The 27,192-nt window shown below is 47.6% G+C and overlaps 1 protein-coding gene across 1 annotated transcript in view; it reads left to right on the forward strand.

Annotated features, from left to right (window-relative positions):
• Nucleotides 1-24,569, forward strand: part of NKX2-2 (NK2 homeobox 2) — a 153,755-nt gene extending 129,186 nt beyond the window's left edge. Inside the window, exons 2-3 of the mRNA XM_069609020.1 lie at nt 20,416-20,977; nt 23,458-24,569. Coding sequence (XP_069465121.1) covers nt 20,719-20,977; nt 23,458-24,023 — 825 coding nt within the window. The 5' untranslated portion in view covers nt 20,416-20,718 and the 3' untranslated portion in view covers nt 24,024-24,569. The remainder of the gene's footprint in view (nt 1-20,415; nt 20,978-23,457) is intronic.
• Nucleotides 24,570-27,192: the final 2,623 nt, after the last annotated feature.

Here is a 27,192-nt window from a genome sequence, read left to right on the forward strand (position 1 = left end):
AAGGTACATTGTGGTTCTGTCCCCCTGGTCCTTCTCCAAAGGCCCCTAGTGACATTGTACGGCCCATTGCTCCCTTTGTGTTGAAACCCAGTAACCTTCAACTATTGTGATTAATTACTTTACCGACTACCCTCCTGTTAGTATCCAGAGTGCATCCCTTTTCCTTCTTTGCAACTGTCTGTCCTCTGCATTCATTACAGTGAAGATTGTATTTTGTAGTGTGCTAGAACTGTCTGTTGTGATAATAATAAAGTAGATATTTGTATACAAACTTGACTAGACAGTCCCTTTTATCAATGGGTAATAATTGTACTTTTGCTGTTTGCAACTAACCAAGGATCCACGATCTTGCAGAGATAAGTCTGCTGTTCCATCCACGTTACCAAAATTGGGCAAGGAGGTGTATAATTTGCTTGCGTCTCCAAACTGTTCGGTTCTCTTCTGGTGTACTAAAGGTGTGGGGCTGATTGATGGTTTAGAAACCGATATTCATCCCTGGACCACTTGTGGCCTGGAAATTGTTTTGTCACATGAGGTGCCCCAGAGAGTAAGGCATAGACTTTTAGGTCAGTCAGATGGGGTCTTAGGTGTCTCAGGGAGTCAGGCAGGGACATTTACCATCACTGAGGTACCTCGGAATTCAGGCTGGGGCATATAACATCACAGAGTATCCCTGAGCAGTCAGAATGAGAGATAAAACAGCATGACTGTGCCTCAGCGAATCAGGCACTGACACAACAGCACAGAGGTGCCCTGGGCAATCGGCTCAGGATATACAACAGCACTGAGGTATTAGGCAGTCAGGCAGGGAGATATAACAGTACCAAGGTGCCCAGGGAGTCAGACAAAAAAAGATTTATAGATCAGTAGATTGGGACTTAGGTGCCTCACAGAATCAGGGAGGCAGAAATATAATCACTGAGGTGCCCAGGTAAGTCACGCCAGGGCGTAAAACAGCCAGCACGATTTGCCCGGGTAGTTTGGCTGGGACATTTAGCAGCACAAGGTGCCCAGGCAGTCAAGCCATTCACCTAGTCTCCAGGTGCTCTTCTGGATCCAAAAGGGAATGTGGGGGTGGGTTGGTGGGGAAGAAGAGAAAAGGACAAAGTGTACTTAGCTGTTGGTACTTGTAGAACCAGTGCAACTGGTGACTGTGCAGGTGTACATTCTAGGTGGGCTTTGGTGTGTCCAGCAGAGGCAAATTGTTTCCAGGTGGGAGGTTTCGATTGTTTGACTTGTCAGGGTAATTGAGTCCGTTTGTTCAGGTTTGCAGGATGATCCAAGAGATCTAGAGGTTTTGAATGTTGGGAGAGGATTTTCTCTAGCCATTTGTGCTGGCATTCTTGATCAGCATATGGTGAGTGATGGTGGTTGACTAAGAGGATGTTAGTGGGTTTCTTGCACTACCTAGATAAAAACACAACTGAGCACAGTACAACCATGCAACTCGCCTTTCCTGGGAAGCCTACATGCGAACACAACAATGTACAATTCATAGATAATGTAGCAATATTAGACATACCTGGGTGTGAAATGCCATGCAAAACAAACACAGGGCCTTTGTTCGGGATACATAGATGTGAAAATCATAGAGCACAATATAGTGCTATGCACTCACATAGTGATGCCAAGATATGGAAAGACAATTGACTACAATATGGACTTGTTCCATGAGCTATCTTAGGGTGCCTACATTTTAGAAACATCAGAGACATGATAGGACACAGTATAGAACAATGCAATGTGCTTACATGGGCTATCTAGATGTGATGCACAATTAATGCACAGTACAGAGATAATACAATGCACCTTCGTGTGGGCACCCAGCTGGGGGACAAGAATAGAGTGCCATAAAGAACAACGTTTTTCTATCAATTTGCAGTCTAGAAGAGCTGGCATACGGCGACTGCACACTTGTAAATTGTTGGATGGCTGTCATGCAAAATTGTTTATCCTGCTTGTGAGACTGCTACACAGCAAAATACAATGTTTTTCGAGAAGGGAAAATTGTATTTTGCGCCAACCAAAGTCTTCAAAATATTAATGTCAGATGTTAATGAAATTACTTGCCAATTTTAGTTAGATATTTGTTCAAGAATAATGATGTTTATTTTCAATCTCTCAACGCGTGTTTCACCATTCAATGATCAAAATGACTCATCAGGAGAGATTAATCATGTGTGTCCATTTAATGACCCTAAAGAAATCTGAACAATGAATTACATTTTTTCATAACATGCTCTCTGAGTCAAACAAAAATTGAACTTGAAATGACATGCTTAAAGTAATAGCTCACCCATAGGTTAAGTTTTTCCTGTGTGGATATTTATTGTTTTCAATGGTCAATCAAACTTTGTTTTCTTCCATATTTTCACAAAAAAGATGAGTCTTCATTAACTGGCAATAAACCTTTGGTGCCCCAGAAAAAGAACAAAGAGAGAAAAAGATTACGACCCTGGCGTTAAGGGTTTAACGGCGCCCTAAAAGGTGTCGGCGCCGTTAAACCCTTAACGCCTGATTACGAGGTCCCTTTGCGGGACCCGACCTTAACGGCTGGTTTTACCAGCCGTTAAAGTAGGGTGCCGCAAAGGGACCTCGGTGCTAATTACGGTACCGCAATTTGCGGTACCGTACTTAGCGCCTTCCCCAGTCCGATTGGGCCCTATGGGGCGAAAATGGGAATGGGGAAGGGCTATGATGAAATGGGGAAATACCGCCCGGCCAACCTTGGAATGGGGCGGTATTTCCCCATTTCACCATGGCGGACTCGTTACAACACCGGCACCAACCATGGTACTAATAGCGCCATGGTTTAGCACCGGGGTTGTAATGAGGGCAAGTATGTGAATTAAGTACAAGGGGGGGGAATTATTTAGGGAGGAAATTCAAAATCTATATTGCATAATCACTCGTTGCATAAGTTTTACCTCAGATATCTATTTTTAGAAAATCAACAAGAAAGGCTTTTGTAAGCCTGTCTACATCCTGATGCTTCCTGTTGGAGGCATGGTTGTGAAATGGCAGTACACGCTTTTTATAGCACGATCCTGATGTTTTTATGCGTGATGACGCCCTCCGCCACTGCACGTTATCGAGCAGTGACGTCAAGACGTCATTGTGCAACGCTATCGTGGCCATTTTGAGTTAATTATAGCAGTGCGTTCAAAAAGCAATATTTAGGTTTTTTATATTTGTTATTTTGGTTGTTTACTATTTTAGAAAGAAAGACAAGTTTTAATGAACGAGAATTCGTGAGTGAAGGTTTGAAAAATATGCTCGTAGTGTGAGAGGGAAATATTGATCTGAACAAATGTGATCATCAATTGAGTAGAAAGGAGATTATTGGTTTAAATAATGCGGAAATAAGCTAAAAGAAAATAGTTTTAGAGCCAATTATACATCTCAGAATCACAGTTCAGACCACTTACGCACAAGTCCATTACACAAATCAATTTTGCTTCCTTTTGATACATAAGGGTTACTCTATTCTCTCCTCTTGGTACAAAGGCAGTGTGCTTTTGGTGTGATGCCTCGACAGGGGGCAACAACATGGAGCTCAAAATACATTGTCCTGCAGGAGTCGTTACAGGGAAAGTTCACCAAGCAAAAAGGGAAGACCCTTTGCCCTTTTCTGACTGCCTGCGCAAGGCTCCTTTGGAGGCTATGGTAAAGCCTGTTTTCGAGGTCATGGGACCCGGACAATCACCAATCCAAGTTTAGGAAAGCAGAGAGGGGGAGAAATGGAGGTGGGGTGGGTGGGAAGTCAGAGGGAGCAGAGACTGGGCACTGTGCTGGAAGACCATAAAGAACAAAGCCCCAAGAAGTCCACCCAAAAGGGTGCCTTACCCTTGGCCCTTGCTAAAACCTTTATGCAGTCTGTGTGCACTGCCTCGCATGCTCAACAGTACCAAAGGTATGTAAGTGACTCTGCCAGTCACTTAACAGTTGCTTGCAACGTACTCCCCAGCACTTCCCTCCATGTTACTCCAAGCACGTACCCTCCCCCCCTTATTCCTCTCTCTCTGATCTTGCATGTTCTGAATGCTCACAAGACCTAGTAGGACCGCCTCTCTCTTCCATTGTTATATTTGCCTCTCATTCCCATGTTCCCTCCCTGTTGCCCTGTGCCGCTTTGAAACACAATTTACTTGATGTATACTTGCCTTACAAATGCAGAATAAATAACATAAATAGAACAAAAATACCCACACAAACCCTTTGCAACATTTGAGAGACTCAACCATTCAGGTATACAAATAAATGACAAAACATCTAAAGACACCACACTTACCCGTAAACCAAACGGGCAAAACACCAGGTGAGCAAAATACAAAACCCTCCAACCAGACAAATACAGGAACATCGAAAGAAAGAACCACCTCACTATACACGCAACACCAACAATAAATTACAAAGCACTCTAGTTCAAGCTACTCACAATACAAACAGCAAGGAAACAGGTAAAGTCCGGAGAACATCATGACCAGTCCCAGAGGCAGCAACAATATTGGAGACCAAGAAACAGAACTGAAGACATAATCCCAAAAGTCGGAAACAGGGTAGCTCACAGGTAGACAGCATGACGACCGGATACAGAAAACCCAAACCGAAGGGACTTACCCCCACAGAAAGAGGGGATAGCAAAAACAATGTAAACTATTGATAAAAATGGCAAACAATACAAACTCTTATGGGGAAAGAAGTCTGCAAAATCAAACAGTCAATACCAAGCACGGCAGAAAGAACCACAACTGAAAATAAGGGAAATGAAGACCTGTAAAATATGCGACGCCATTAACACCCCCAAAACAAGTATGCAACAAACCTTACTTGCATTAACTGTCGCTAACGATATCACCCCTTCTATAAGGAAATGGCTGCATCTTGCAACCATCTAAGCTGAAATGGCATTCTTTATAATAAGTGCTTGCAACACTGAAGGTCTAAAACCCCTGAGCTTCAGGGAAAAAACACCTACAACACACTTTAGGAATTAAACAAGCAATCAGGGATTTATCATCCTGTGCGGGACATGGTATAGCAAACAGTCTGAAGCCAAAATGGCTACCAGAAATGTGATGTAAACCCACTAAAGAGCCCAGGGAATAAATAAGACGAAATAAAGGCCTGGCACATACACGAAATTGCGAGATACATGAACCAGTACAAAGAGGTCAGCTCACCTATAGACCAGTCTAACTAAATCATTATTTCACAAACAGACAAATATGTATCTGTGTGCACTATACATACCACCAACCGAATCACCATTCTATGACCAAGACACATAGATTCAACAACATAGAATCAGAAGCTACCATTTCCAGACAAAGAGCAGATAATAAAATATGGAGACCCGAAAGCAGGGACAGCTAGAGAAATAAACATCCTAAGAAACGTCGATAAGCACAAAATAGGAAACAACACGCCCTGCACATCCTCAAATATAAAACAGTCAGAGCGATGACCACAAAGTGAACCGTTAGTGCAAAATCTCAAATATGTTTACAAGATTGGGCCTACTCAAAAAGGGTAGGAAACATGAACACTCTATGACAATTTTCTTTCAATAATCCAGGATCAGCGCGATACATGCCATCAGACATAAACCCCAAAACTATCAAAGCACTCAGGCAAACCTCAAACCCACCTTTAAGACCAACACCAAACTTTACTTTACCTAGAAAGATAAGACAGACCAATGGGGTGACATATCAAGAAAAACACTATACAGTTACCCCCTGGTTACAAAAGGACAGCATAGATGCGCCCTGTTTGAAAACATACTCGATAGTAGATAATTTGATAACTAGCAGATACCCTCAACTATAAGAATTACAATTCGAAGATGGAATACAGTAAGCAATCAAAAATCCCAAAACGACATACAAAACAGCAACAAATCATTAAACAAAAAGTGTAAAAGAAACAGTACAAGAAAAGCCCAGCATTTCTGGTTTGTTTCAGAATGCAAATCACTACACATCAGTATGAGACTTACCCAACAAGAAATGAAAAATCTGGAAAAAATGCTAAGAGACAAATATAAAAGTACACTGTGCAAATTCAAAGCACTTACCATGAGGAAAAAGGTCGCAAAATGTAGCAAATAACCTCAAATTGTAGAACAAAAACAAATACATTCCAGGAGAAATGTAATAATCTAAACAGCAAGAATCAAAAAAACAATGAATTAAAGCTAAAAAAAAAAAATGTTTAAAAGCTGCAACAACACCTGTGAATAACACTTCCAGGTCATCCTGAGTGTTGCAACTAAATAATTGAACTGTGCATAACTGATGACCGAAAAGCCCATGACCCTAGAAAGTCATGAAAGAATAAGAAATATCCCTTAGAGAAACAAAACACCAACAGAAGTTGCAAACTGGATCCTCCAGTGGTACAGGGTGATGCCTCCTTCATTTCTTAATCTATCCCAAATATAAACGTCCTTTTTTGTATTTCATAATGCAAATTTAGTCTTTGCATTTGCGAGAATCTAAAAATGTTTCTTTGTAAATGCAAAGATGGGGGGGTGTACCGAATACCTTCTCTCTTCCACAGGGCCGCAGCACATGGTCCAGGGTACGAGCGCGCGCACTGGAATGTTTCATGTGCAGCCCCACTGGGATGAAATGTTTTCTGTTTTGCAGGAGTATAAGGATGAGGAGTGGCTAAATCACCTGCTCAGCCCCCACACTTCTACAAACCTACAGTGATCCCAATCATAAAGGTGAAACCAGCCCAGCCAAGAGATATACATCCTTTGTCTTTTGTGATAACGTGAGCCTACAGAAGGATATATTCTCAGAAGGGTGTGTGAATGTGATACAGTAATAACCAAACAGCAAAGTAAAAACAGCACAATATGAAAGGGATTGACCAATCAAGGCTCTATAAATATATATGCTTTAATCAAACACACCAATGTTCAAACTATAAAAACACTATGAATACACCACAAGGGATTTTAAAGGATATGTCTTTCAGTTACGGGTTCATAGTATCTTTCCAGTTTTCTTAGGCAGTTCAACAACGTTGAGCCAGGTTTGAGCTGTGCTGTGGTGCAGGGAAAACCAGGTTTAGATACAGAGATCTGCGTTGGGTCTTGTGGCGAATTGGCGTCTAGTAAGTTTAAATCAGAAGCGCTGTGCGGTTCAAGTGCAATGTTCGGGCTGTATAGTTTGGATGGTTCATCAGTTCCATACAGGACGTTAAAGTGGTTTGAGACATTGTTACAGCTGGTTCGAGTCCGAATGTGGCACTATGCTTCAGTGGTTCGAGTAGAGGTCTGTCAGTTCGATGTGGTTACTCTGTTGCTCGATGCAAGGTTCAAAGAAGTAGTTGTTCGAGTTTGGTCCCCAGTGGCGAGCCGACTGTTCAAGCTGAACAGGTAATGTGCTCCACTTGGCATGATGCGGTGGTAAACCGGTTCGATGCAGTGGTAGTTCAAGTTCAATGGACTGTCAAAATCAGCACCTGTGAGTCCCTCTGGTTCAATTACAATGAACAAAGTTCAAAAGCAGTTCAACCAATTTAATGTGCCAGAGCAGGGAGCTTTGGCTGATCTGGTTCCCCAGATGCTGTGAGACCCGCTCCGGGAGCTCTAGGACAGGATGTGTTCATTAATTTCTGCTTTTCCAGCCTAGGGAGGTTTGGTGCAAAGTGGAAGGTCCTGGTCTTCAGCTTGAGCCACTCCCAATGTGCCTTGGAAGTGCTGAGGGAGCAGAGTTTGCCTCGGCCTTGGACTGCTCCTTCTTCACCTCAATGAATGAGGTCCAACTTAACTGTTCCTTATATGTTTGTAAAAATGTGATTCAGAGAAGGAGTGAGAGACTCCTTCTTGTAAAGGCAAATGTCTATAGGTGATTGGACTATAGAAAGCCTGCTTGAGAGATCCAACCCCTGTCCTTGAGAAGAGTGTTCTGTGCTTTCTGACATCATACCCAAAGTGCTTTGTGTTAAAGGAAGTGTGGGCGGCTGGCAAGAAGGAATAGAGTTATAGAGAGAAACAATATGGTGGAATCTTCCTCCAACTATGCTGAGCCCCTTCTGACTGCACTAGCGCTGCCCCTTCCCTTGTCAATAGCATCAAAGGCCCTTTCGGAAAGCAACACCCTGGTGTGATGCTAGTCCTTTTGGGATGGGTATGCACTTTGATGCCTGTTTCCCACTATTGCTCCTCTTGGGAGCTGTGCTACTGGAAGGAGGTGTTACCAGACCTCACAAAGGTCAAGGTAGAGGCCCAGCCATTCAGTCTCCTTCCCTGTAAGCTTGCAGGGTCAGACTGGCTTTCTAGAATACACATAAACATCCACGGCTGAGCTACGCCCACATTTCTAGCACATATGATAGCATTTTGATGTGGCTTTAATGAGTATTATGAATACTAGCCAGCTTACCTTAAACTCAGCTATGGCTTATGTTTAAATTGCCACTAGAATGGTAACTCTCCTAGTTACGTGGTTTAGGAACAGGGGTGCATGTCTTAAATGCAGCGCCTGTGCTAGAGTGACTTGGTTGTCATTAGAGCTGCCAAAGGGCACCAGTGACCCCTGGACATGCTCTGTACCATTGTAGAGCAGGCGCTGAAGATCAGAATACTGATTCATCAAGGCACAAGTGTACACTATGCTTTTGGAATGGAGTTTGGTGAAAGGGGTCTGGTTAGCAGGCCCTCCTTTCTGAGACATAATTACACGCACCATTTAATTATTAATAACATTTTGAAAAGCAAGGGCTTCTGAACTGTTTGCAGATGGCAATCCTTCACACCCACCATATACACCAGGGAGACACCACCTACTGTCACAGCAATCAGTTCCCTGCATGAGTACCGTAAATCTAGCGTGTGCAGGGTAAGAAATGTTCACAGCTCCCTCACTTAGTCACATGGCGGGGCTAGGGTCAAAGTGGGCATCTCCATTCTTGAGATAGCTGGAAGGAGGGGAAGATTTCACTGCTGTTGCCCGAAGGGAAGGGAAATATTGAATATGGGGGGTGGAGGGGGGGTGTGTGTGTGTGTGTGTGTGTGTGTGTGTGTGTGTGTGTGTGTGTGTGTGTGTGTGTGTGTGTGTGTGTGTGTGTGTGTGTGTGTGTGTGTGTGTGTGTGTGTGTGTGTGTGTGTGTGTGTGTGTGTGTGTGTGTGTGTGTGTGTGTGTGTGTGTGTGTGTGTGTGTGTGTGTGTGTGTGTGTGTGTGTGTGTGTGTGTGTGTGTGTGTGTGTGTGTGTGTGTAAGAAAGAGAGTGTGAGAGAATGTTTGTGTGTGTATGTTGTGATGGTTTGTGAATGCATGTTTGTGATTGTGTGTGTGAATGGGAATATTGACTGTGACCGGGTATGACTGTTGTAGGTGATGACTGGCAAGTGAACTGATTCTTAGTCATCAGAGTTATGGAGTTGGTAGCTGAATAGAAGACTCATTTCTTTGCCCTTTATTTCAGTGTTATTAATATTTCAGGAATAATGTGCAAAGATAATGTGAATGTGCTGATGTGGGGGCTTTACACTGCTGTTGTGCAGCCATATTGCACGCATTTTATTACAGAATCATGACATTTTAACTGGCATCAAGGTTAAAGCCAGAATTAGTGTTCTTGCATGGCCCACAATATTGACCCACATTGATGCAGCCACTGTGGACATATTCTCATATTATACCATGATGCCATTGTAAGAAAATATGATATATGCAGACTGGCTTGGTATGCCATTTTTTTAATGTGCATCAATGGTAAAAACAAACATGGTAAGTGTAATGTGGCTAGACTGGCCAACATTCATTCAGCCAGCCTGGTAGATTTTCTTACTGCGGCATGGCATTTTTATTGGAAAAAACAAACGAAGAATGTTCTGGCGATACTGACATATATTGACAGAGTCAGCATGGACATGTATTCTTATATTATCATCCCTGGTATTATGCGCAAAGCAAACACGAGTATGGTTTAAATGTGAATACTGGCATTCATTGGTGCAGCCAGCATGGGCATGTGTGGTAACAGCAAGCATGAACATTTTAATATACTGGCATATATTGTAAGAAATGCGCTGGAAAATGCTCATGTGCGTTGTTTATGACTTGCATCTATTGGATTTGTTTTCATAAATTACCCTACAAAGCAGATTGCAAACAGAGTCGTTTTTACCAAATTTTTCATAGAAAGTGTGCAAAAAATGCATCATTTTAACTAGAGATTTACTGAGCTTCAAGTGAGTTTTCAGTCGAAGTTCTGCTGAAATCCAGGTGTTCGGCTTCGGACAAATACTTCCTGGAATACTCACTTGAAGCTGAAGTCCACTTTGTATGATTAGCTGGCTTTGCTCTGTTTGAGAGATGGTAGTCAATCATAGAGAGTGGAACAGCAGGGGGATGGAAGGTGCAGCAGACAAGAAGCTGTTTTCTTATTGGTTGCTGCAAATACCACGCTCCCTGGTGTGCCCAATATAGCAAATAAACTAATCTGTGTAACAATTGTTTAACTCCTGAAGATTCCCAGTGCCCTTGCAGTTTACCTGGCATGAAATTATAGCACACATTGGCCCCTAGCCCCCCCCAATGTGTGTGACATTTTGTTAGTTCATTGGTAGGTTGGGCTTTGCCTCTTCTTCTAAGGTGCCTTGGTCCCTCCCTGAACTCTCGCATGATTTCATAGATTTGGTAAGTAATAACTGATTGCCATGTCTAAGTGTGTTCCCTAGCACTTTCAGTGCTCCTGTAGCTTCCATGCCAAGTAAAAGTAGCCCACTTCCTCCAGCCGAGGCAGCCCGGGCAGTCAGGCAGGGGTATATAACAGAATGAGGGGACAGGGCCGTCAGGCAGGGACATACAACAGCACTGAGCTGTGAGGCAGTATTACATAACAGCACCAAGGTGATCCAGGCACTCAGGCAGGAACATATAACAGCACGAGGCCCCTCTGGGAGTCAGGCAGCATGGAAGGATGGCTCCACTCCAGGAACATGATGCCAGAAGTTGTAGGAGAAATTTGTTGTAATCGAAAGGTCAAGGTAGACCCAGGGCGATGCAAATTCAACTTGGAAAAGTACAATTGCAAAGACCACAGACACAGCCACATATGCTCAATAGCTTCTAAACACAGTGGCCTTAAGTTACTGGTGCACACATAAGTCACATAGGTGCAAATCATCCAAAGGCAAAGGACCCACCTTTTCAGGGATGCCGGGTTGGGCGGGCTGGTGGATAGCCAAGGGGGAAGTGACTGGAGGATGCCAGCAGGAACTGGTTTCCCCATGGGGGGACAGCCGGCTTTGCAGGCTCGGGCCCAGCAGGTGTGGGTGCGCGGAGGCACCAGAATTTCCCCATAAATGGAGGGTCCGAGGTCAAGAACAGCATAGTGCTGGAAGGATCCTCGATTCCACGCTCCTGCCGCCTGACCCGAGCCGCAGTGGCTGCCGGCCTCGATGTTTTGGTTTTTGGCATCTCCTGGTTCCCTATTTGCCTGCTGCCTTTCTGGGTGCTGTCCTCCGAGCAAAGTATCTTCTGAAAGAAAGGTGTGGTGTCCATCTTCGGCCCAGAGGACTCATTTCGGTGAAGTAAGGGGGCCGGGTCTAATGGGGAGGGGACGTTTATTGGAGTGGTGGAGCAGGCCTGGCCCGACGTGTGTGGAGGGCGGGTTCAGGAATTTTTGCTTGTTACGTATGATCATTGTAGAGCGGGGAAGTTGTAATTGTATTGGATCGAGGTGGCAGTTGACAGGTAACGTGCTGGACCTCAGAGATTGTAGGAGAATGTTCACGCATTGTATTGCAATACGGGCGGGGTGGAGCAGCTTTGCTCATTTGTTTTGTCTAGGCTGCTTTGCAGCATCGGGGCACTTAAGACTCCTGAAAAATGTTCGCAAATGTATTTTATAGGTGAGCGTGGTGGAACAGTTGTATGTAGGCTGCCTGGCATGCTGTGTTGTTGTTTTTGTGCAATTAGAGTGCTTGCATGCTTGTTTAATTATGCAGGTTCAGTCCATGTTTATTACTTCAACTTGTGTTCACTACAACAGTGTGTCTGTGTACCACAGTTAAATGTAAAGAGGGTGGGCATTTTATTTACTGTACAAACTTGTGAAAACAAGTACCTTGACTGTTTTGGGATTTTGATAGGTCATTATGGATTCCACCAAGCTAGCAGTAGTAATTGCCTTACTGCAGGGAAAAGATGTGGGCGCGGTGTTGGGATCATTATCTGAGAAGACTCCTCCTGGGGATGTGGGTGCAACAGTGGAGAATGTGGGGATGGTTGGGGAGTGACTCCTACAACTTGGCCCGCTGAAAAAATGTGGCACCAAGCGCTGCTTTTATCCCTGCTGAAAAAAGAAAGGGGATAAGAGGTCAGCCCCTCATTCCCTCACCAGTACAAAATGTTGGTATAACTACAGGTGACAAATCAACTTCCAGGGCACCAGTGGTCCAGAGATGAATATCGGTTTCTAAACTATCAATCAGCCCCACACCCCTAGTACACCAGAAGGGATCCGAACAGATTGTAAACACAAGTCAATTATAAACCTCCTTGTCCAATTTTGGTAATGTGGTTTGAATGGCAGGGTTATCTCCGAAAGGTTGTGGATCATTGGTTAATTGCAACGCAGCGAAAATACAATTATTACCCAATGATAAAAAGTGACTGTCCAGTGAAGGTTGTATAAAAATATATACTTTATTATTACCACAACAGGCAGTTCTAGCGCACTACAAAATACAACCCACCCTGTAATGGAATGCAGAGGTCAGACAGTTTCAAAAAAGGAAAAGGGATGCACTCTGGATACTGACAGAGGGGAGTCAGTATAGTAATTAATCATAATAGTTCAAGGATACTTGGTTTCAACATAAAGAGAGCAATGGGTTTGAAAATGTCAGTAGGGGTGTTTGAGAAGGGCCAGGGAGACAGAACCACAATATACCTTGTGCGTGTAGGTGTTCTTGGTGCTCGACAGGGTCGTGTTGGTTTCAGGGCGCTTTGCAGCTTTTGCATCAGAATTCAAGACAGGAGACAGCTGCGGGTATCAGGAGACAGGCAGTTAGTTCAGCGAGCGATGCTGGATGGACATCTGCAGGCTGGCCTACACAGGGGCTCGGGTCAGGAATCATTGTGTCAGCGCTATTCGGCTAGTTCTGAAGCACTGGTCGGGGCATCTCAGATCGCTTTAGCCACTGCGGCATAACAACAGTCAGCAGTGCAGTGGGTTGCAGCTCAAGGGGCTCGACTGGCTTTAAAAATTCCTTTAAGGTGAACGTTGGTAGATTCTTGTTGATGCACTACCCCTAGCTTCTTCACTGGGCATGCGTCATCCTTTAAGGCGGACTTCTCAAAGGTAAGAAGAGTGTTGCAGGCATCTGCCTTGTCCTTGGTTTTGTTCAGAGACTCTCTGGCACTTCCCACCTAGAAAGCCTGCTGCAGAGCCTATCAGGGCATGCTATGTGCAGGTTCTGGATCTGCTGCAGGGTCCTTTGGATTTGGTATCTCCCTCAGTTCCCATGGCACGTTTAGGGGAGGTATCTTACTTTCCTCTTGGAGGTTCTGGCCTTCCTTCACTGGCAAAAGATGTAAGACAGACTGTACCTTCAACCAGGGTCCAATGCTGAGTTCTTCTTGATACTCCTTGCAAAGTCTTCAGATGATCTGCCCAAAAGAGGGGCTCGACCTTCTTTTAAAGCCAAATGGACCGCAGGGATGGGTGTAGCCTAAGCCTACCTTAATGAACCAATACTGGGTCACCAACAACGAGGTCATAACCAAAGTGCTTTGCAACAGAAAAGGTAAAGGGGTGAAAATGTTTAATACTAAGTCCCACCCAGCTTCCTGTCTGTTTTGGATGAAAGGGTCTCTCTAGTTAATGGAACTCTCTGTGGTTCCTGATTAAAGCGGCAGGTCTCCCTTGAAGCTGCAACGAGAACAGAGTTTCTGTCTCCGTCAATCCACATACTTGTACCTTTTTAATGTGGTGCCCCCCTGGGGATGACTACTGTAAACGCACAGTCCCAGGCATGCGATTTCCCTGTCAATCGATACTGAAGGCGGGAGCTGGCATCAGGTTGACACAGTGCATATGAAAGGGTGTTGGGGGATTCCTGTCTCTTTTGTTAGCCTCTGCAGCTAGGCCCCATGTGGGCCTATTTGAGTAAAACTCTGATTAGTATGCGTAGCTGCAACCAGCAATAGTGCTACACAAAACGACAGGGCAGAACCATATAGCCTTTGATAGTTGATTAGACTGGTCATGGCAGAGGGAAGGTTTTGCCCTCCGCCTTCTGAGATGACATAGTTTAATCTCGGGTGTCATATCCAAGTAGATATAAAAGGGGGAACTGTGCCTGTAGGCTGTGTCCACCAAGAGTACACGGGTCTATGTGTATGTTGTGCAGTGATCATAAGAAAATGTGTGCGGATTATCACCACACATTTTACGGAGGTTGATCTACCATCATTCAATTACTTTTAAAATTTCAAAAAACCTAGGTGAGCGCATACCCACCGTGCGGATGGTCGAATTCCTCACACTACCCTCACTCCTGTGAAAATCAACAGGCCTGGGGTGCTGGGGTAGCGGGTACTGAGAACACAGGTGTGCTAAAACCAGTCATCCAGGGCATTTCCCAATTGGTGGCTGCTGGTGGGGGACATGGCAATTGTGGGTCAGCTTCTCACTGCGCCACCACCAAGCCTGAGTGGGACTGGTGGGCCCTGGGACATGGCTAGAGGTTATCTGAGGGGTGGGCAATTGGGCTCGGAAGGGGGGCACAGAATTGGGTGGCAGTAGCAGTTTGGGCAAACCCACCTTTGGTGGTCAGTAGTACCACTGGTGAGGGAGTGTTGGTGGTGTCAGGTGTGCTTGCAACAGTTGCAGGGGGTAATGTGTCTAGGGCCGGGCAGGCGACAACAGCCTCTGCCCCATTTCAGGCAGCAATACCTGGTATGCTCACGTGGCACGTGGCCCAAGACACAAAGGAAAAAAATGGAAGGAAAAGTATATGGACGCGTTTTCCCTGCTGGATTACAGGAGGGTAGAGGAGATTAATGATACAAAGGGAGAAGGAAAGGATACAACGTGTTTTGTGGAGAGGTGCTTGGCTAGTTGAGCAACTGGCTTTGCCATATTCTCTGCTATATTGCTGGAGAAATGCCTTGATGTCTAATAATCACCTTGTTGTAGGAGAAGTGAGTTGCAATCGATAGATCAAGGCAGACTGAGGGCGGAGCAAACTGGCAAAGTCCAATTGCAAACTCTGGGAGAGAGTGCCGTCCGCCCCCCCCCCCCCCCACACACAAACACACACACACAAACACACACCACAGACACACCCGCACACGCTCAATAGCTCCTAAGCACAGAGGCCTTAAGTTACTGCTGTGCGCATGCGTCGCACAGGTGCACATCATCTTAAGCAGTTCGTACAGTGCCACCCTTCTGATGTTCCCATTGAATGTGGTGGGAATCGATGCCACAAACACCAGGGACTACAGCCACGACCACGGGTGATGGGGAAGTCGGGCTCTCGGGGTCTGGAGTAGAAGATAAAGTCAACGCTCTGGGGAGATGGTGGGCCCTGCCCTAGTTACTTCTTTTCACAACGTGTCCCCCTCCCAAATGTGTAGGCAATGTCCACCGCTGAGCAGATGTAGGTGAAAGAAGAATGACATCGTTAAAGAATGACAGGTTGCAAGCAATGTGCACCCTCTGTTAGCATGGGGGCATGGGGGGCATGGGGTGGGGGGCGGTGGTGTGTGTGTGGGTGTGTGTGTGTACAGGTTTCTGAGTGAAGTGCCTCTATACGTTTCTTATGTATACCTACCCAGATCGCAACCACGGTCCATGTGTGTGTACCTTTGCATGTGCATCGCTTTGTGTGTCCCTCCATGCGTGCCTGTACAGGTTCTTGAATGAACGGGCCACCTTGTGACTTTGTACCTGGGCGTGGACGTGCTTTCTTATCTATACTCGTGTGTCTCTATTGTGTAGATGTGTTGAAACATACGTATATCTGTGTATATGCTTCTATGCGCCTGTGTAGACGTGCCGGCACAGTCGTTTGTGTGTGTGTGTGTGTCCCTTTGGATTGTGCAGTCGCATCTATTCGCATATGCACGAGTGTGCAGAGTGACTTTGGAGTCGAGGTCTGTGTATTTGTATAGTGTGTACGCGCGCCGCAGCAGGTAGTTTGTTTTTCTATTAAGGTGGGTGTATTCCTTCCTGTCGAATCCTTGTGCCCGTGTGTGTACATTTTGCAAATACGCCGGCTCCTGTGCGCTACGAGCAGACCCCCCCAGCGTGTTACAGCCCCTCTTGGGGTTCAGCGTGCCCCCCATTGACCCCTGCATTGCAAAGGTGTGCTGTTAGCAACAGCGGCTATTACCTCGAATGGAGGTGCGCCCGGGGGAACCGAAGAGCCCGGCGATGACACACGGGTGACTGTTAATCGCATGTAATGCCATTTACTGTGCAGTGGCTTCGCGTGCTGCCGGCCTGGAGGTCCACTCTGCCGTCCGCACTCAGGTTAGAGGCTGGTGGTGTGTGTGTTCGCAGAGTGGGGGCCGTGTGTACATTGCAGGGGGCGCAGTGTGAGTTATAGGCCTTTGTGTATGGAGGGGAGAGAGGCGGGCACTGCCCAGATGCAGCCAGCCCTTGTGCACTTCTCAATGGCCCATTGTCAGCGCCCGCTGACTGCGCGGTGATTAATTCCGCACGAGGCCTCGCTTTCCCCTGACACAATATTTACCTATCAGGTGCCGGACCCGAGCAGAGCTGCCGGGTGCACCCGAGCGGAGGGTCTGCCAAGCGCCGAGGGTCGGCCCGGGCCCGCGAGGAGGCGCTGGGGGCTTCCTCTGCCCGCCCTCCCCTGCCCCCCACCCACCACCACAAGGTTTCCGTGGGAAAGCAGAGCAGGGCCTGATAAGATTACCGGGGCGGAAACAATGCCGTACACAGACCTCTTTCCTACTTAACGAGGGGCTGCCTAGCCGCGGAAGATATCCCTGCCCCATCAATCAAAGCACGGCCTGCCTGTGTGGCCGGCCACTGTGTGATGCCCCGTCCATCTCTTATAGTGTGTGATAGAGCCAACCTGCCACGCTCACACGGGCCGCCCAACGAAAGATAGCAAGACATGTGTAAAGAAACCCGCCGAACAGTTACAATGCATGTCTTTATTTAGTATGTATTTATTCGCATGTATAAAGCGCGCAGCAGCCCGTAGGCATCGTGGCGCTGTTTCAGACACTTGCGTTTGATTACATAAAACGTGCTTAGTTACAGTAGCATAAGAATGTATCATTTACTGCTAGTGTAGCAGTACATGAGGAATACGTATCTACAGCAGGAAAGCAGAGAGAGAGGGGGTATGTGAGGGGTGAAGGCTGAATTAGTTGAAGCGTGTGGTTTTTAGCCCTTTTCGGAATGCCAAGGGGAGTCTCTGCTCTGGGTGCATTGGGTAGAGCGTTCCATAGTTTGCTGCTGTATGTATCAGCAAACGGACATTGCATATAGGGGGGGGGCGCACAATGTTCTTAATGGGATCTGCCCTGAATGGGAGTTTGAGTAGCACAACTGTGTAGTGCACATATGCCAGGCAAAGATCATGCCCGCTCGTTCGTATGGAGCAATGCTAGCATGTTAATTGTATATACTGTGCATTTTTCTCTCCTCCGTGTCGCATTTCTATGCAATATAGTTTTAAAGAATTGGAACTTGCAAGCGCCTTTGCAGTAAAGTCCCCCCCCCTCCCCCCTCTCCCCAAGCGCATGCATGCTGTGGCGCGGCTCGGGAGCAGGGTGGCGCGCCAAGGTGCGGGCGGTGTGTGGGGCGCAGGGTAGGGTCTGATCCCTGCAGCATTAATCGGCGTTCACTCGGGAGAAGCGCAGAGCATCCACACGGAGGGGCTTTCCTTAATATTGCGCCGAGTGGGGGCGGGGAGGGGGATTGGGGCATGAATGAAGAGACAGTCCATTGAATGCGCTTGAATGCCATGACAACTAGGAACAACCTCCGATTTATTCCAAACAGTTAGAACACATTGTAAGAGGGCGTCAATCACGTATTATTTCGCCACTGAAATAAATGCAAAAACGGGTCCGGGACAAAAGCTTGCAAGGGGAGCCGGACATTTGTCTACATTTGGCCCATTGTCCGCAGCTTAGCAATCGGGTTGTATTTGTGTTTGCCCGGGTCCGACCACCCAGGATGCGCTCAGGGCTCGCCTAACACCCCGCGGGCCATTGTCAGCCGCGGCGCACACAGCGCAGGCCCGGCCGGGGAGGGATGCGGGGCACACACGGATGAGACGAAAGAAGCCCCGCGCCACCCTGGCCGCGACGAGCTGAGCCAACTTGCACGGGGGAGAGAGGGGCAACCCCCACCCTCAAAGGGAGCAGGGAGTGTGGGGGGCGACACATTGAACTCCGGCTGCAAATCCCCCTAAACTGCCCAAATCTCTCTCGGACAGAATTGTAATTAGACAGTCAAGTTTCGTCCGGCGCGCGGACAGTGGGCAGAGCAGCAATTGGCAAATAATTGCGGGGGAGATACATAACGCGATGGAGGGCCGTCCCCTTTGAAGGAGAGGGGCTTTGGGGATAGTTCAGTTAGCAGGTCAGGCGGAGAATGGAGATTTAACGCAATCTAACCCAGGGCTCCGAGCTATTAACCCTCCCGGGCGCGAACAAAGTCCTCGCTCCTGAAAGAAGAGAATACAAGAAATGCCGACTCAAGTGAAACAATCAGAAACATCGACATATGGACTTTTAAAGGAATGTAGCGAGCTTTTTCGCTTGTCCCTTTTGTACGTTTGCAGGAGAAATCCGACTGTGTGTGTGTCCGCGGTCGATAATGTAGGCTCGATAATGGGAAAATTCTGCAAATACTGGGATTGCCAACACAGGGTTGCATTAACCAGAAGAACACGAACAAATAGAAAACATTAAAGTCAATAAACAAAAGAAGGGGTGATAGAAAAGATGAGGGGAAAGAAAGAAAGAAAGAAAGAAAGAAAGAAAGAAAGAAAGAAAGAAAGAAAGAAAGAAAGAAAGAAAGAAAGAAAGAAAGAAAGAAAGAAAGAAAGAAAGAAAGAAAGAAAGAAAGACAGGAAAATGAACAAAGTAGCACAGAAGGAAAGCAAACGAAACGAGAGAAAAGAAAGGAAATCGTGGGGAAAGAAAGAAAGAAAGAAAGAAAGAAAGAAAGAAAGAAAGAAAGAAAGAAAGAAAGAAAGAAAGAAAGAAAGAAAGAAAGACAGGAAAATGAACAAAGTAGCACAGAAGGAAAGCAAACGAAACGAGAGAAAAGAAAGGAAATCGTGGGGAAAGAAAGAAAGAAAGAAAGAAAGAAAGAAAGAAAGAAAGAAAGAAAGAAAGAAAGAAAGAAACTAGAGGGATGGGTAACGAGAAAGAGGATAACTCGGAGAAAGACATACATACAAAAAAAATAAAGACAGTAAGATACAGTGACAAAAGGAAAGCGAATGAAAGGAGAGAAAAGAAAGAGGGAGAAGCACAAAGAATGAACGGAAACGTAGAGCAAGGAAGGAAGCAGGAAGGAAGGAAGGAAGGAAGGAAGGAAGGGAGGGAGGGAGGGAAGAAGGAAGAGAGGGAGGGAGGGACGGAGGGAAGGAGGTTTAAATAAAATGTATCAAATGGACATTTTATCACCTACGGTAGAATGCGACGGCAAGTGGTCTTTCCAATCCAGGGGGGAGAGTTCGCCATACCTATGATTCCCAGTGATAAAGGCCTGGAAGTGAAGGGAGTGCATTTGTTTCTTGTGGCTAGGCCAGGATCCTGAGCGATTACACCCAGTTTATTACCTCTTTGGTTTATTTTGGAGCCAGCCCGAATAAATTAGGTGTTGTTTAAAGCACCCTACTCATCCTTAAGCCGCAACCAAAATATTGACCTAGGAGGTTTACATCCGCTGGTCTCTTGCCATCGAGCGGTCGCTTGTTTGGGCAGGAGCCGGTAATTGGGCGGGTTCCCCTTCCGCGGCGTTCAGCTTAAGGCCGCTGCTGGCAAAGCTGTCATTTTTTACCAGCATTTACAGCAATCCGTGAAGTGTGATGGGGGGGTGCAGGGGGGAGGGGGTGTCACTGCTGTAGAATTTTTCCCCTTCTTCCTTCAATTTGTTAAATCGGTACTTTCGAGTGTGTGGGATATGAGGACGCCTTGGAGGTCCTTTGTATGTAAATAGCGTGTAAAAGGCCCTCCCCGTCTTTGTAATTAATTGACACGTTACACCACTCATCACTCGCGCCGCGCCAATGGTGGGCGCTTGCAGCTCCCCCCGCACCCCCCCAAACCCACAATTTCACGTCTGCAAACACTGTCTTCATCCACTTGACTCCTAAGACCCGCCCACACGTGGCCAACCTTTTTTGCGTTTTTTAATGCCTCCTCTCCTCTGCTCTCCGCAGGTCCGGTGTCTGCACAGCAACCTTATATGGACTGGTCGCCCCTGCAATGGCTTATTCTGCCCTGGCATCCAGCGACAGCTCAGTGCGCCTCAGCAGGACGCTCCAGTGAAGACACCTGACCACCCACCCTAGGGCGACCACCTCCCCCAGCCGCGCACCCTACCTCCAGCCGCGGCCCTGGGCCTCAGCCTGCATTCCGGAGTCCTGCCCGACTCTGCACCCCTCCGACCGCCGAGCCTGGAACCCCGAGAACTGGCGGACTGAGAGCCTGGTGGCCACAACTTTCTTGGTCCAAAAGCAAGCATGGCGCTGGGAAGCACCAAGACGGGCTTCTCGGTGAAAGACATCCTCGACCTCCCGGACACCAACGACGAGGATGGATCCGGGCCCGAAGGGTCCGACGAGGAGCCCGAGGGGGACGAGAACCCCAAAAAAGCCGGGGCCCGTGGACAGAGCCCGCTGGAGACCGTGGGGAGCCTTCCGGTCAAAAACCCTTTCTACGACAGCAGTGACAACCCGTACACCCGGTGGCTGGCCACCACGGAGAGCATCCAGTACTCCAGTAAGTGTCTGCGCCCTTAGACCCTGCCCGCCCGCCCGCGCGCGCGCACCTGCCCCCCTTCCAACCACTGCCCGGGGTAGCCCCCCCCGCCCCCTCCACTCCAACCAAGGTGTCCCTCGAAAGCCGCGTGCAGCTGTATTTGTTTGTGTGTTTTCGATGTATTTTGTTGAAATGTTTATTTGCCCTGAGCTTGACTTTTCGTTGACACCTCCCTCCTCGCTCAGCCTGCACGAAGGATGTGAGCCCCCCACCCTCCCACATCATCTCGCCTGCCTTCTGCAAACTCTTTCTGGGGCTATTGGCAGACTGCCGTGGTTGTCCGATTCATGTGGGTACAAACATTTCCCTAATCACCCCAATCTCCCCCCCCCCCCCGCTGGTTTCAGATTCTGGGCTGTTGTAAATAGTGGAAGCGCACAGCGCGTCAGGCGAAATCACCTTTACGGTTTGCTTTTCTGGCTGCTGATTTTTCTTCCTTGAAAAAATCACTCGAGGATGAACACCAACTTTGAGTGTCCCGCGAGCCACACAAAAAGGGTCCCCCCCCTGCTGAGACAGAGAGATCTTTGTGCAAGTCCCGGCCCCCGCTCAGCTCGTTTTCTGGCATGGGCCAGTGTGCAAATGCTGCCGGCTGCGCCCTGATCAATGAGCGGCTTGTTGGAGTCATCTTTAAAAATCGATCCACGTCCCTGGCGGGGAGCAGCGGCCGCGGGATGGGGCTCGCAGGCTTCCGATGGCACCCCGGGCTCCCGGTGGCCCCGGGCGCCTGTGCCGCGCTGGCATGTGCGACTAGTCGCTAAAAGGGGGCAGCGCCGTTCCTGTATATCATGGACAGGTCAGCTCTTTGCTAAAAAAATAAAATAAAAAATGCACGTGGATGCAATTTATTTTTCTAATTTAGTGCTGGGGGTGTCCATTTATTGCAAAGCGCCGAAAGCTTCGGTTCAGAAGGTGTCTTGACGCTATCAATGATGGCAGAGAAGGGAACAGGGCGACAATAGCATCCTGTCACAACAAAAAAAGCAAATGGGTCCTGGAGCAGAGTGGCCGGCTGAATGTCACTCGCGTTCACGAATGGAAACGTGTACACCAAAGACGCTTTCCAAAGAAAGTGTGCTTTATGGACAGTTTATAAAAAATGCAGAAACGCTTCTTCGTATTTTAAAAATCAATGAACAACAAAGCATCTGAATTTAAACAACTGTAAGAAGTAGTGGGTAGGTTCTCTCTTATTTCTCTCTCTCACACACACACACACACACACACACACACATATATATATATATATATATATATATATATATATATATATATATATATATATATATATATATATATATATATATATATATATATATATTAGGACGGCGGGCATGCGCTTATCCAACTACAAACATGCAAAACACGGCATACGTAGCACACGTGTTATTGCTTGGATGTGTCACGCGAGTCAAATGTATAAGAGCGCGAGGCAGTGTCTGCTTTCAGAAGGCCTCTGGTGAAGTGGATCAGTTAAGCCTTCAAGGCTTTGAAAGGGCAATATCTTGAAGGGCACATACACGAGATGCACTATGTACACGTGTGTGTGGGTGCAATATTTGAAAATCCTCCTGACAAAGTCCATTCCTCAAGCGAGTGCACATTATAAACCGAAGGGCAGGCGGCGGTGGGGAGCACATGGGCTCAAACCCCCAAAACGGCTCAACTTGCCATGACTTTGACATACACGGTGCATAATTGACACACCTTGCGAGCATGGCGCATTTCAGTATTCAAGGAGGGCATAGTGTTAAATAAAACAGCACGGGCCCGATTCCGGTAGCCTTTTCCAGTGGGGGTTCCCCCCCCCCCCCCCATGGGGAAAATGTTTTTGTAAAGCAGGCCCTGGGTTGTGTCTTCTTAGCCCAAAAAGGGAGACGCTGAGTGGGGCTTATACTCAGTGAGTGCGCTGAAGTGACGAGACGCAAGCGTAACGCGAACGAAGTATGGGGCCGTTTTAAAAAATCGTTCCGCATAATTATCAGTTCTAAGAAGCACAACATTACCAAGGCATACATGTTTAAAACCTTTGGAAGTCAGCCTGTTGTTGCAGGTTGTTTAACAACGAAGGGGAAACTCGATCCTGTTATTAAACACACACACACACATATATATATATATATATATATATATATATATATATATATATATATAGAGCGCTTTGCCCTGCATTAGGGTAATGCATGGCAAATAAGGATGGCAGGCGGCATGGGGGGTTGGCATAACCTATGGGCGAAAGGATTTCAGTAGCAGCCAAGTGCAGTGTGGGACTTTGGAGGGTATACTGCCGAGCATCTCACTGGTTATGTGTACGTTTTAATTATTGTGTGTTCAAGATGAATATGTCACACGCATGTATCCAAGCCTGTTCTACAAATCTGTAACAATCACGTGAAGGGACTGTAACCTCATCCGACTCTTTTTTTTGTGCCTCTCTACAGTACACGGCCTGGCGTCCGGACACCCACAGCAGGACTCCTCGCCCAAATCCCCGGAGCCTTCGGCGGACGAGTCCGCGGACACGGAGAAGGACCCGTCCGGCAGCGGAGGCAGCGAGTCGGGCAAGAAGCGCAAGCGGCGGGTGCTCTTCTCCAAAGCGCAGACCTACGAGCTGGAGCGCAGATTCCGCCAGCAGCGCTACCTGTCGGCGCCCGAGCGGGAGCACCTGGCCAGCCTGATCCGCCTGACGCCCACCCAGGTCAAGATCTGGTTCCAGAACCACCGCTACAAGATGAAGCGGGCCCGGGCCGAGAAAGGCATGGAGGTGACCCCGCTGCCCTCGCCGCGCAGGGTGGCCGTGCCCGTGCTGGTGCGGGACGGCAAGCCGTGCCACACGCTCAAAGCGCAGGACTTGGCGGCCAGCTTCCCGGCCGGCCTCCCCTTCTCCGCCTACAGCGCCCAGTCCCTTCAGCAGCACATGCAGTATAACGCCCACTACAGCTCGGCCAGCGGCGCCCAGTACCCCACGGCCCACCACCTGGTGCAGGCCCAGCAGTGGACGTGGTGAAAGCCAAACAGACAGCGCTTTCCCGGCACACCACGTACAGACAGCGCTTCCCTGGCACACCACGTACAGGCAGCGCTTCCCTGGCACACAGACTTTTCAAGGAACGCGAACTAACGAATTATCCGGAATCCAACGTATTATTTCCACGCACACAACCCACGGACCTTGAACCAGAGAGTCCCTAACACATGTTCGGGAAAAAAGGTTAACTATTCCCGAGCAGCGAACTCGCAGACAGCGCTTCGAAAAAGTTTCCGTAAACATTTTAAAAAGGGGAAAAAAACTATCCTGTACAAAACAATATTATTTTTCTGCACAGAACTCAGAGATAGTGCGGCAAAAATCTTTAAAGAAACTTGACACGTGAAAGGGACTGTTCAGAGAACAATATTATTATTATAATTATTATTATTATGAATTTTTATACAAAAATGGGACGTTCGATTGAGCGTGAAACCTTTTTTTCAGTCTTCTGTTGTTTTGTTGTTCACCATGTTTACAGACATCTGCTGGTCCTGACTCCATGCGGTGACTAAAAGTTTTTTTAACAAAAGACAACAATATTCTTCTCCTGTGTTTTGTATAGTGTGTTTGCGTGCTGTGGGTGTGATGTCAGCGAAATATACAGCCAGAGAAGGACGCTTACAAAAGATAGAGCGTTTTATTTCCCCGTCTTTTATTAGAAGCATCTTTTAAATATTTATGGCCGCGGATGAAACATATCTGACAACGTATTCCCCGTCTTTTATTTGCGAATATCAGAGGCTCCTGTCGCCATCAATAACCCGAGCGGCGGTGTTTTTACACGCAGAAGGCCCGCCCCACCTCCGTGTGGCAGCAACGCGCGCAGAAACACATCGGATCATTTGCACCGAAATATAGCGCCCAGCAATGTGTATAACTTCAAAACGAAAGAAGCGATATTTTCAAGGTTTTTATAAGAATTTTAATAAAAGGCTGTGTTTCAAAAGGTAAGGTCGAGATGAAGTATGTTGCCTATTTCAGAATGTGACTGATTGCGTGCAAGAGATGGGGGGCTGTGACGGAAAATGCACCAGTTTAAGCAAGCGGACAATCACACCTCATGGGCAGTTGTTCGGGTTGTGCATTTCACCAGTGGGGAAACAGTTTAGGAACGAACGAGGGGGCTCATGAAAAAAAAGCTCCATGTGCCCCCCTTCCCCCACCAGACACACACACTTGCCATCATGTTTGCTTCTATGCCAGTATGCCAATAGTGGCGGCCGTATCGTTTAAAGCTGCCCCGTGTGCTCTGGTTTACCTTGCTCTCGCTTCAGGGCAAGAGGGTCCTTCAGTTGAGGGTCTTTTTGCTGCTGGGACTGTCTCAATAATACCAAAGTGCTGGTTAAGGAGGGCTCCGGTGCTCTGTCTCAATGCGCCCCCCCCCCGTCCCTCCCCCGCTCGTGTTTGAACAGGGACACTGGAGAGAGTGCCCCTGCTCTGCTTGGCTAATCCGCAGACAACCATGCACTGGGCAGCCCTAGGCATAGGCAGCCTGGGACAGCCCTGGAGGGGAGACTTAGGGCCCAATTCATGGAATAATTTGCACTGCTGATCAGTGACTTTGCGCTGCTGAAAAGTGACTTCACACTGCTTAAAAGTGACTTCACACTGCAGACACACATTTCTCGCAAGGGTGGAACGGCTTAGTCACACTCCGGCTTTGCTGATGGAGAAAGGCAGAGTTTTCTGTGTGTGTGGCTTGCGATGCCTAAATGACAGCGCAGGGTTGGAAATATACGTGGGTTGCGCTCATTCAGCGGTGCGCAAAGCTCTATAAGTGGGACGGGGCATCTGAGGAGCAGCGCAGGGTTGGAAATATACGTGGGTTGCGCTCATTCAGCGGTGCGCAAAGCTCTGTAAGTGGGACAGGGCATCTGAGGAGCAGCGCAGGGTTAGAAATATACGTGGATTGCGCTCATTCAGCGGTGCGCAAAGCTCTGTAAGTGGGACAGGGCATCTGAGGAGCAGCGCAGGGTTAGAAATATACGTGGGTTGCGCTCATTCAGCGGTGCGCAAAGCTCTGTAAGTGGGACAGGGCATCTGAGGAGCAGCGCAGGGTTAGAAATATACGTGGATTGCGCTCATTCAGCGGTGCGCAAAGCTCTATAAGTGGGACGGCGCATCTGAGGAGCAGCGCAGGGTTGTAAATATACGTGGGTTGCGCTCATTCAGCGGTGTGCAAAGCTCTGTAAGTGGGACAGCGCATCTGAGGAGCAGCGCAGGGTTAGAAATATACGTGGGTTGCGCTCATTCAGCGGTGCGCAAAGCTCTGTAAGTGGGACAGGGCATCTGAGGAGCAGCGCAGGGTTAGAAATATATGTGGGTTGCGCTCATTCAGCGGTGCGCAAAGCTTTGTAAGTGGGACGGCGCACCTGAGGAGTAGGCGAGATATCAGGGAACAGAGGAGGCCACACTCTCTCAGGCGGCCCCTAGTAAACCTCAGCCATGGACGGATGCCTGCGGCTGCGAGGATCCCCTGGGCTGGACGGGCGCAGGGGCTCAACGCGTAACTAAACTGAACACAGCCCTGGCGGCTTCCTGGGAGGCCAATGTCCCGCAGCGCACATTTGTTGAAAGGGAATATTGCCGAATTGGGTCGCATTGCAAAGTGCTTTCACGACGCGCAAATTCGCCCTAGTTCAGGGAAGTTTTGCAAAAAACGCGCACTGAGTGACCAGTGGGAAAATACTTTTCCACAACTTTCCAGCACCAAGATGGCATTTTGCACCATTCAAGTCATTCAGATGCCAATGCAACATTGCCAGGCCCTGGTGCCCATTTATTCAGCAATTAAGTCATTTATATAATCTTACTCAGCCCCAGCAAATGTTGACAGATTTGACATTAGTGCAAAAATGCATTGCCGCAATACGTATGCACCAGGGCATAAAATGGCTGTGCAACATTGCACAGCACCAGTGAAAAGTATGTGAAACCTGTGACTTTTTGCCCACTGACAACCAGAAACAAATGGAAAGCAAGCAAGCCTTGCGCAGGGGTTGCGGAAGGAGCTGGTGCCGCTTGCTTTGATAAATAAGAGCTGCGCAGTCTGCATGCACACGGATTTGCAAAAGCGCAGAGGAATTGTGCGGCACATTTACCCTGCCACGAAATGGGCGCAAATCTCGTGTATCACGGGGGCGAC

The sequence above is a fragment of the Ambystoma mexicanum genome, chromosome 4q (genome assembly GCF_040938575.1).
Source record: "Ambystoma mexicanum isolate Mex_15411 chromosome 4q, UKY_AmexF1_1, whole genome shotgun sequence".
NCBI lineage: Eukaryota > Metazoa > Chordata > Amphibia > Caudata > Ambystomatidae > Ambystoma > Ambystoma mexicanum.